The following is a 9,316-nucleotide window of genomic DNA, read 5'->3' on the forward strand; positions in this document are numbered from 1 at the left end:
GTTTGTTATCTGTTATTGACTATTTTTGCCTGAGCTCGTTAGGGGTATCAGGGATTGGCGCTTCATTCGCTTCACGTTTGAAGTTTCCAAGGGAAATGTAAGCAGTTAGAGAAGTTGTTTACGCAGGGCAGGCTTCGTTGATTTGTTTTAGAATAGAAATTGAACTGCATTGTTTTGTTTCAAGCGAGTGATTACTGGTTTTGATGTCCCAACCACTATGACGACATACGTCATTTTTCAAGATAAAAAGTTAAGTGGTACAATTAAAGCATTTATATATATATATATATATATATATATATATATATATATATATATATATATATATATATATATGTAGCGAACCAGTATGCTTTCTCATCTGACTGCTCTGCTTAGTTATGGTTAAAAAGTATGTATGGGCTGGAGATTCACTGGAATGTCAAGCGTTTTGATTTGAGACAGCAAATGCATGTCTAATAATAGATTCTTGCTATAAAATATTATTATTATTATTATTATTATTATTATTATTATTTGTTACAGTTTTGTTTGCTATGTAAATCGGGGAAAGTAATAACTTGATCATAAAGGGTTACAGAAGTAATGCACTCTTAACATTAAAGTTTGATTTGAAAATAATAACTTGTTTTTCTTTGGATTTATCATTCCCTCTAAAATAAACTGAAAATATATTTATAAACACATTAGTAATGCACGTTTAAAGTTATGTTAGACATTTGAATGTTATATTCGATTTAGTGTGCCCCATTCACAATGATGTTGTATGTCTGTTTTTATTAATAAAATGTGGTTCGATTTGTTGTTAACTCAATTCTGAACCTTTTCGTGATTAGGGCCCAGTATTGGATAAGTGCCCTACGTTTTCATATTGACATCCTACAGGCTTTGCCATATGTATGTGAACTGCTGGAATAACCCAAATGAATTTGTTTTTCAGGTTATAGCTATGTGAGTGTCATTTGTAGACACCATTGACAATATGAATAAAGCTGTGATCCACTCCCCAGAATCCACAGTCACTTCTCTGCTGGCCAGTTCTGGACACCTGAAAAGCTCTGTTTACACTGATTCTAGTCATTCCTCTATAAAGTATAATGATAGGCATTATGAGTCCGCTACAGAAGCCCTGGATGCCTACATTGAAGACTTTGAGAAAAGCCTTGGATCTTCATGGAAGAGCACTGGGAGGCTGCACCTTAAGAGAAACACAGTCAGCCACCCCAGAGCACAGTTTAAGAACAGAGACGGTAATCTTGCACACAAAATATTTATTGACAGGTTTAGTGGATTGTCAGTTTCTGCCATCCAGTGTAAATGTGGCACTCCCGTTATTTAATTAGACTTGATGGCAGAGTTTTAATTCAAACTCTGTCGCTACATACTTCTTTTTAAGCTAGAGATGTTGATAAATATTGTTCAGACGAACCATGTCGCATGCCTGATTTTTAAAACTTGGTAATGTATGTTGACATCAAAAAAGAGAATTGTATTTGTGCATATTTATGTGAACAGCTTCTTCACCGAGCAAAACTAAACATTAAATTTAAGTTGAATTACAAAAGTAAAGAAGACTTATATTTGATAGACTGGTAGAAGTGAGTAAATGTACACAAATCCACTCCCCGAGTTTTGTAAGCCAGATGCTATGTGTGTCTTTGTAAAATCTGGAAAACTGCAGTTACATGTTTTAATCTGAATTATACGTGTGCTTTTTTCAGTTCTTAAGGAAAGCCTTTCTGAGAGGGAGTTGGATTTTCTAAACTTGCCGGTAGGAAGATCAATTGACAATGACCCTGACCTTGTTAGCCTCATCACTGATGATCTCCTTATCTTGCCACCAGATGGTTCATTGCCCATCACCCGCACCTCAGCCCTCTTGACTATGTCAAAACGTGATACTCGGCTCTCCGTGGATTGTAGTCCACATTCAAAATCCTACAGTAGGTCCTGCAATGATCCTGCTTCTAGTCACATTCACGTATCATCCAAGGCTTCTGCCCCCCAAGAGCTGGACTCTCATGTACAGCGAAGGAGGAAGAGTGGAAAAAACACATCACTTGAGGACATTTTTGGAACACATTCCAGCCACCAGTCTCATAAAGCTGAGTGCAACCAACCCTTGCAACATATTCTTTCAACTCCCCTGCCATCTGAGGACTGCAAGCAGAAAAGATCTGAGCTGTATACAAGCTCTGCCAAAAACTATCCCAGGTGGCTGACCTGCCAGAAGTCGGAAATAGATTTTTCAGGGATAACTAGCTTGCCTGATGTGAAATACCCTGGCTGGCTACAGGACTGTGATCTAGCATCCAACATTAGTCACACTCTAGCGTCAAACCCAAAAACAGAGGGTTACTCACTGGGACAGGAGCGGAGATCTGAGCCTAAAATTGTGTCCTGGCTTGATGACCTAGAGGCATCTTATTGTGATCTTCAGAAGGAGAATCTGGCCAACCTATTGAGACTTGGTGATGATGTGTACCGCAGCACCATGCTTACAAAAAGGAAGCAGCAAACAGAGCAACTTGCTACCTTTGAAGTGGAAAGGAAAAACGATTACAAGGAGTCTTTTAGAGGCAAGACAGGGCTACTTAGTCACACTAAATATCTGTTATTGAATTTGAATTTAAGTTGAATATTTCTGTACTACTACTTCTATTTTTCACAACATACAGTCACAATTTTATTCATAGAAGGGTAAAACTCTCCACAAGAATCTGTTTTAAGATTCTTCACTTTAGCTGTTTCTAATGGTTGAATGTGCTAAGCCAGGGCCATACTGTGAAACATCACTGTTTTCAAGCATTTGACGAAGTCTTGAAAGTCTTGGTTCAATATAAATGGGGCATTCCATGTCAAATCAGGTAGAAAAGTACTTTATTGAAATCATGTCCAGTTCCATGGCTCCAGGTTTCTTAGAAATATATGTTCACTATGCCTAAATCAAGATTATAATCAATGGAACAATGTGTCAGAGCTTTCCACCCTTTTTATATTGCTATAAAAATGTTAAAACAGATTTTTAGGTCAATGTAAAATGTAAGCACAATTTTCAACATGCCACTATCACTGAAATGAGTTTGGTCAAAATCAGCAGTTGTTAAATGGGGACCATTTGTTAATATGGCATGGAATCATTCATTGATTTATTGTTTTGTGTGTTTTTTTTTTTTTTTTAAGATGATAAGATTGAATTACTGATTCTTAAAGCAGAGAAGGCTCTTTCATCCCCAGCTCTTGGGCTGGGTCGGAGTGTAAGAGAGCATGAGAGTCCTCAGACTGAAGAGGTGCTGGAGGCTGACCGGTCCTGGGACAATCCACCAGTAACTTTGTGAGAGCACCTTTCATTCTTAAAGCATCTTTTTTTAGAAAGTAAATAACTTGGGAAGGGGGGTCAATAAATGCAAGCTCGTGCTTAACCACTCCATTTAACCACTTTTTGTAAGTCAATTGTTTTTAGGCACTGATTTTATTGGCTGACAGAACCTTTTAGAATTGACTGTGTATAATATCTGTAAAGAGTCCTGGGCAGCAAGGCCACTTAAAGGGACTATGAAACAAAAAATAAATCTGCTCCCTGAGGGACAAAACTGTATTAATGCATGTTGTACTACCTTATGTAAATATCATATCCTATCTGGAATATTAAAGTAATATATACATTTGCTGTTTTACTAACCTTTTCCATTTTAATCAAGTGTGGAGAGCTTCCTACAGCCACTCCAATCATTGATTTGTTTTCCCTCTGCAGTAAACCCCCGGTGCCAGTAGGTGGTGCTGAATTACTGGAATCTGATGGAGCAGCAAGAGACAAGCAGATTGATGATTATTTGACTGACTGCATGAAGAGCAACAAAGAGGTTTGCAAGAAAGTTATCACCAGAACCTTATACCAGAACATAATAAGATATAAATATATCTGAGTTAACTGTAATACATGATCAGGATACTCTTTTCAAAGAAAAGGTTATGCAAAAGTATTTTCTAATCAGTAGTTTGTTGTCAAAATTCATAGATAAGGATCATTGGTGTATAACGAGTCCGAATGTACCGATGTTGTTATAGCTTGCTGTGACGGGGTACACCCTGCCCCTGTGTGTATTTGTATTATTATTATTTATTTTTTACGGGGTATGAAGCGCTGGTGCACACGTTTAATAATAAATAAAAGATTTAAACAGAAAACAAGACATTTTTCAAAAGTAAACAGTACGGTGGGCAAAACAGACAAACAAAACAAACATGGAACAAACAAGTATTGTGCTGGTGTAAAACCAGCACATGTTGCAATTGATTTTAGTAGTATTCTCTTTATCTCACGACTCACGTCTCTAGTTCCGCCTCTGAACACACTAACCCTGTTCAGCCAAAGCTGAAGGTTTTTATACGTGTGACCGTCTCCAGATTAGTAATAAATTAATCCATCTGGAGACGGTTACATTCTGCACGAGTTTAGCATAGATGGGGAATTTTAACCCCATCCATGCTATAAATGCTATAGGAGGCTGTGTGGTCCAGTGGTTAAAGAAAAGGGAGAAAACTAGGAGGTCCCCAGTTCAAATCCCACCTCAGCCACTGACTCATTGTATGACCCTGAGCAAGTCACTTAACCTCCTTGTGCTCCGTCTTTCGGGTGAGACGTAATTGTAAGTGACTCTGCAGCTGATGCATAGTTCACACACCCTAGTCTCTGTAAGTCGCCTTGGATAAAGGCGTCTGCTAAATTAAACAAATAATAATAAAATAATTAACAATGAAACAACGTGTTTTTACACAATACATTTTAAATAATAATAATACAAAATAATACAAATACACACAGGGGTGTGGTGTACCCCGTCCCACTTGCCCATAATCATCCTCCACCCTTTGCCAGTGTTTCTTTACAGCTAAAAGACTATTGTAATTTAATCACTATTGAAGTCTAATGTAGACCACATCGCAAAACAAATACAATGGCACTGGGATCTTTGCAGGTACTTCTGCAAGTAGTTGCCAAGAGGTGCCAAGGATTGTATTGGCATGGAGAATGAAATGGTCCTTTCAGGGCATGTCTGACCCATGCTAACTGGGCTCACATTGCTGCTGCTTGTGGTAACCTGCACAGCATGAATAGATACTACACTCAGAATCTTTTTTTTTTACAAAAACAAATCATAATTCAATACAAAAAGTATTTATATCATCTAGATTTTTACCTGTTCTATCCTGTACAGAATTTGAAAGTAGTGTGGAACTCAGCATCATAGCTAAGGAAATTAAGATTCTCATCTCCAGCCCTATGCATCAATGTTTTTGAGTACTGATTCTATGTTCTATAATATTTAGACCCACTTTTTTAGTTTTAAAACAATGAATGTCTTGAAAGCCTCGTTTAGCAATGTGAATACTTAATATGATAGACTGATGCCTATTTTTACATTAACAGAAAACATTTTATGCAATAGGAAACAGTTGTCCGTTATCTTTGTCATAATGCAATTGCATACCATTTAGGTTGTGTTCCTCTTTGAGTGATCCCATAAGTGGTTGGGATGAGTGATTAACTTGGGTGGTCAACATTAACAACAAAATATTGTGTGGGTTGTTTCTATGTGAAGAAGTCATAATCCCCTACTGATATTCAAGTTCAGAGATCACCACAATCTACTCCCTGCTATAGGAAATTGAGTCACAAAAGTTATTAGACAAATTTTAAAAATAATAATTACAGGAGGGAGCATGAAGATACACTGTGCTACTGCTGTTATTTTGCTCCCGGTGATGTTGAGAAATTTATTCCCCATCTGATTTATGATAATCTTAAAATCATCAAGATGTTGAAAAATATTTAGCTGGAATACAGATACTTGAAGGTGTTCTGTTACATCTAATTCTAAATGCTGTCTTTTGATAGACTAAGATTCAACATTGGTCTTAAAAATCCTATAATGACCAGGCTAAGCTTGAGGTGTGTGTTCCCATGTTGGTAAATTTTGTATCTGCAAGAACAATTCTAATTGATAATCTATATATCTTTTGAAGGCTGTGACATGTTCATCGGGATATTCCTCCAGTAAGCACCATGGGCCTGTAGAAGCACTGAAGCAAATGCTGTTTAGTCTGCAGTCTGTAGAGCAGCGTTTCAGCCAAGAGCAAATAGATCAGCATGAAGAAATAACGACTATAAAACAGGTATGAAATTCCTCAGCACTGTAGAACATTTTCAGCTTGATTCTCAAAGAAATTTACTCCAAATCGTCATTAGAATGTTTTTTTTCAGGAAGAACACATCCAATAAATGTACCAAATTAGATTTTAATTTGTATTATTTATTTCGGGAAAAAAAAATGCTAAATGAAATTTGGAGTAAAAAGCTTTGAGAATCTGGCCCTTTCAGTTTGTCCTTATGAAGATTCCAGACAAAACTGGTAGACTAACTTGGCACCCCATTTTACTGTCGGTGAAAAAGTTCAGAACTAAGGGTGCCCTGTAAATATCACATCTTTATACAACTGATGCCTCAAATATAACTTGGCCACTATCTTTCAATGTTTTAGTTCTTAAAGAAACCACTCTTATGCAATATTTCTGTTTATACAGTTAGGGTCTGAAATGCCATTGGTGGATTATGAAACAGCCCCAGGCGGCCAGTCTTTACAAAGGTAAGTATTAGCAAAATAATCAGTTAAAACGAAAATGTAATAATATAGTTGCCTGTGGTTTGGTGACTCCATGACCAATCAAATTGCATATCTCTGTGATGAAGGGTCAGTTTATTTCCTGCCCAGTCAGTTAAAAATGTTTCAGTACAGTGTTGGTCTGTCTTTCTCTTGTTGCCTGTATTCGTTTGGACACACTTAGTTTAGTTGCTGGTCGGAATTGCCTTCCATTCCTCATGTAAAATTGATGCTGTTTAGAAAGCACAAGTCTGTTTTAAAATTGAACAACTTGACATCATACAGTATGATGAGATAGTCGGCTCCCAAGTCGACCCTGCTGAATCTAGACATTGTGTAAAAGGTTATGAAGCTTTGAGTTTGTGTCACTGTTTTACACATACATTTTAATGCATACTCTCCACAGTATCTTTTCTGCCTCATGAATGCATGGCCCACGGCATACTCTTTTATGATGGGATGATTAAACTGCTTACGATTCTACTCTATTATCACAGAACAGTTGTCATAGCCACGGCTCCCAGTCCCCATGCCATTTCACCAGCACTTCCGTTCACATAATAGGACAGCCTCAACACAATAACTATGACTCCCAGCGACAGCATTATAAAGATGCATGTGGCACATTTAGCAACAGCAATTCGGTTGTAATTTTTTTTTTTTTTTAGAAATGACACTTAAAATTGCTCGTGTATCTCTGGCCTAACATTTCCTGGCAGGCAAGGCAAGCAATCTGAGAACTTTCTTTGACCTAGTGTAGTACCAGATGTCATGTTTGAAACTGCAGTTGGTAGACCTATATAATGAATGAAAGTGCACAACAGGTAATTAGGATATATGGAAATATTTTGTTATCTACAAGCACTCGCTAGATTAGCCCAGAACTTGAAAAAGACTACTGGGCAAAACCTGTTTTTTCAACAGTTTTCACTAACTTTTTGGGAGAGAGAGCTCATAAAAATAGTGTTTTTAACCACTATTAAAACAGCCCTAGTGTTCTGAATTTTTTGCACCGCCGCTGAAAACCCAGCACACAGTCGCTACATTGTTGTCAGAAGTGGAGGCGAGGCGGGTACCCTGGCATGCATTTGGAAGCTGGCGGGGGAGAGTGTAGAAATAATTTGCATAGGCAAAGCTAGACTGATTGAAGCGTTGGGCGAAACTAGACTCGCCAGACCACCGGGTTTCTCCCTTAATATATATGTAGAGAGAGAGGAAAATAATTTAATCAAGGCTTTCTGTGACGTCCTAAATTACGAGACCGAAGGTCGAGTAATTTCAGAACTGTCACAGAAACCCGAGATGTAATTGTTTTCCTGTAACTCACTGAAGAGGCCCATCTATTATTTTTTATAATACATGGATACCCTTGTGATGCTAATATTAAAGAAGACAAGGTTCAGCAGGACAGTTTTTTTTTCAAATGTAGTGTTTCAGTGTTGTACAGACGTTCTATGTCGTTATCAGTTTCACCAGTTTCTCTGAGTTACGAATGTACCAGCTTTACATCTTTTTTTTTTTTTTTTTTTTTTTTTAAACGTATTCTCATTTTGTTGATCAGTAATGAACATTTCTGTACTGTGGGTGTTGTCGAGTGATTGAAAATGAGACATTTTGTGTTTGAATTGAAAGTGATGGTCTCGAGGAGTCGAATGGGTCACTACTGTGGTATTATGCCTTTTTTTAGAATATATGTATATATATATATATATATATATATATATATATATATATATATATAATATATGAAAAATTGTTTGATTGCAGGGCAATGCACCATTTAGGGCGACTGAAGAACCTTGTTGATGATATGAAGGAGAAGAAAGAGCAAGACAACGAGACCCAGAAAGAAAACTATTTGGTTAATAAAGGAAAATAAATTTAGGCAACATAGTTAACCAAATACAGCACTTTATTAAGATGCTTCCAGAAACATTTCATAGCCATCTAAATAATATTATTGTACTCACTGTACCAGAGTTTAGAAAAACAGTTGTCACTCACTTCTGTCTTTTTTATTTTCTGTTGACTGATTGATTATATGATATAACATTTAACATTTTCCCTAACCATCACTATATGATTTGATATGTGTTTTAAATTACCTCACACTACCCGGGTCTCTTTTTACTATCCGGGTATTGATTTATTAATTTGAGAATTTAAAGAAAATGTTGAAAATATGACAATACAGTTGAAAGCGCGGGTCTCTGGTCGGCGTAATAAAGACAACGTTAAAACAAGCTTTTGCATGAAGCCTTTTCTTAACTGACAGGATATCATTTTACAGAAAACAATAACACACCGCGAGCAGCAAGTACACCTCAATAATAATAACTGTGGCGACTATTCTCAGGAACTAAATCGAAAAGAAAACAACATAATATCCTGTTGGTTTATGTCAGTGATAACTCTGATCATTAATAACCATGTGGCTTCCAATATGGAATGCTTATCTACAGTTATTGCGCAGATATAGGTTCTTACCAAAAAGATACACTTATTAGCTTTTATTTAAAAATAAATAAGCAAATAAATAAAATAATGTGGCACACATTAAGTAAGTGCTTCCTCCTTTGAATGAAATAGTTCCTTGGCAGAGTTTGCAAATTGGTTGGATGCCATTGTTATGTATTCACAAGTGATCAGGAACG

The 9,316-nt window shown here is 36.8% G+C and overlaps 1 protein-coding gene across 2 annotated transcripts; it reads left to right on the forward strand.

The window, feature by feature from the left end:
• The first annotated feature begins 11 nt into the window (after nt 1-11).
• On the forward strand, nt 12-8,905 carry LOC117420997 (lung adenoma susceptibility protein 2). Of its 2 annotated transcripts, none has more exons than XM_058995135.1 (8): nt 12-97; nt 941-1,250; nt 1,722-2,579; nt 3,184-3,334; nt 3,755-3,863; nt 6,028-6,177; nt 6,586-6,647; nt 8,430-8,905. In XM_058995135.1, the coding sequence occupies exons 2-8, from the start codon at nt 983-985 to the stop codon at nt 8,539-8,541; spliced, it is 1,710 nt and encodes a 569-aa protein (XP_058851118.1). In that variant the 5' UTR covers nt 12-97; nt 941-982; the 3' UTR covers nt 8,542-8,905. The 2 variants fall into 2 exon arrangements, with proteins under 2 accessions (XP_058851118.1, XP_058851114.1); XM_058995131.1 differs by having other exon boundaries at nt 15-249.
• The last annotated feature ends 411 nt before the right edge of the window (nt 8,906-9,316 follow it).

The sequence above is a fragment of the Acipenser ruthenus genome, chromosome 2 (assembly GCF_902713425.1).
Source record: "Acipenser ruthenus chromosome 2, fAciRut3.2 maternal haplotype, whole genome shotgun sequence".
NCBI lineage: Eukaryota > Metazoa > Chordata > Actinopteri > Acipenseriformes > Acipenseridae > Acipenser > Acipenser ruthenus.

Coding starts and splice junctions, on each gene's coding strand:
- LOC117420997 (XM_058995135.1), top strand. CDS start 983: ATGAATAAAGCTGTGATCCACTCCCCAGAATCCACAGTCACTTCTCTG. Junction 3,335..3,754: donor GACAATCCACCAGTAACTTT/GTGAGAGCACCT, acceptor TTCCCTCTGCAG/TAAACCCCCGGTGCCAGTAG. Junction 3,864..6,027: donor GCATGAAGAGCAACAAAGAG/GTTTGCAAGAAA, acceptor TATCTTTTGAAG/GCTGTGACATGTTCATCGGG.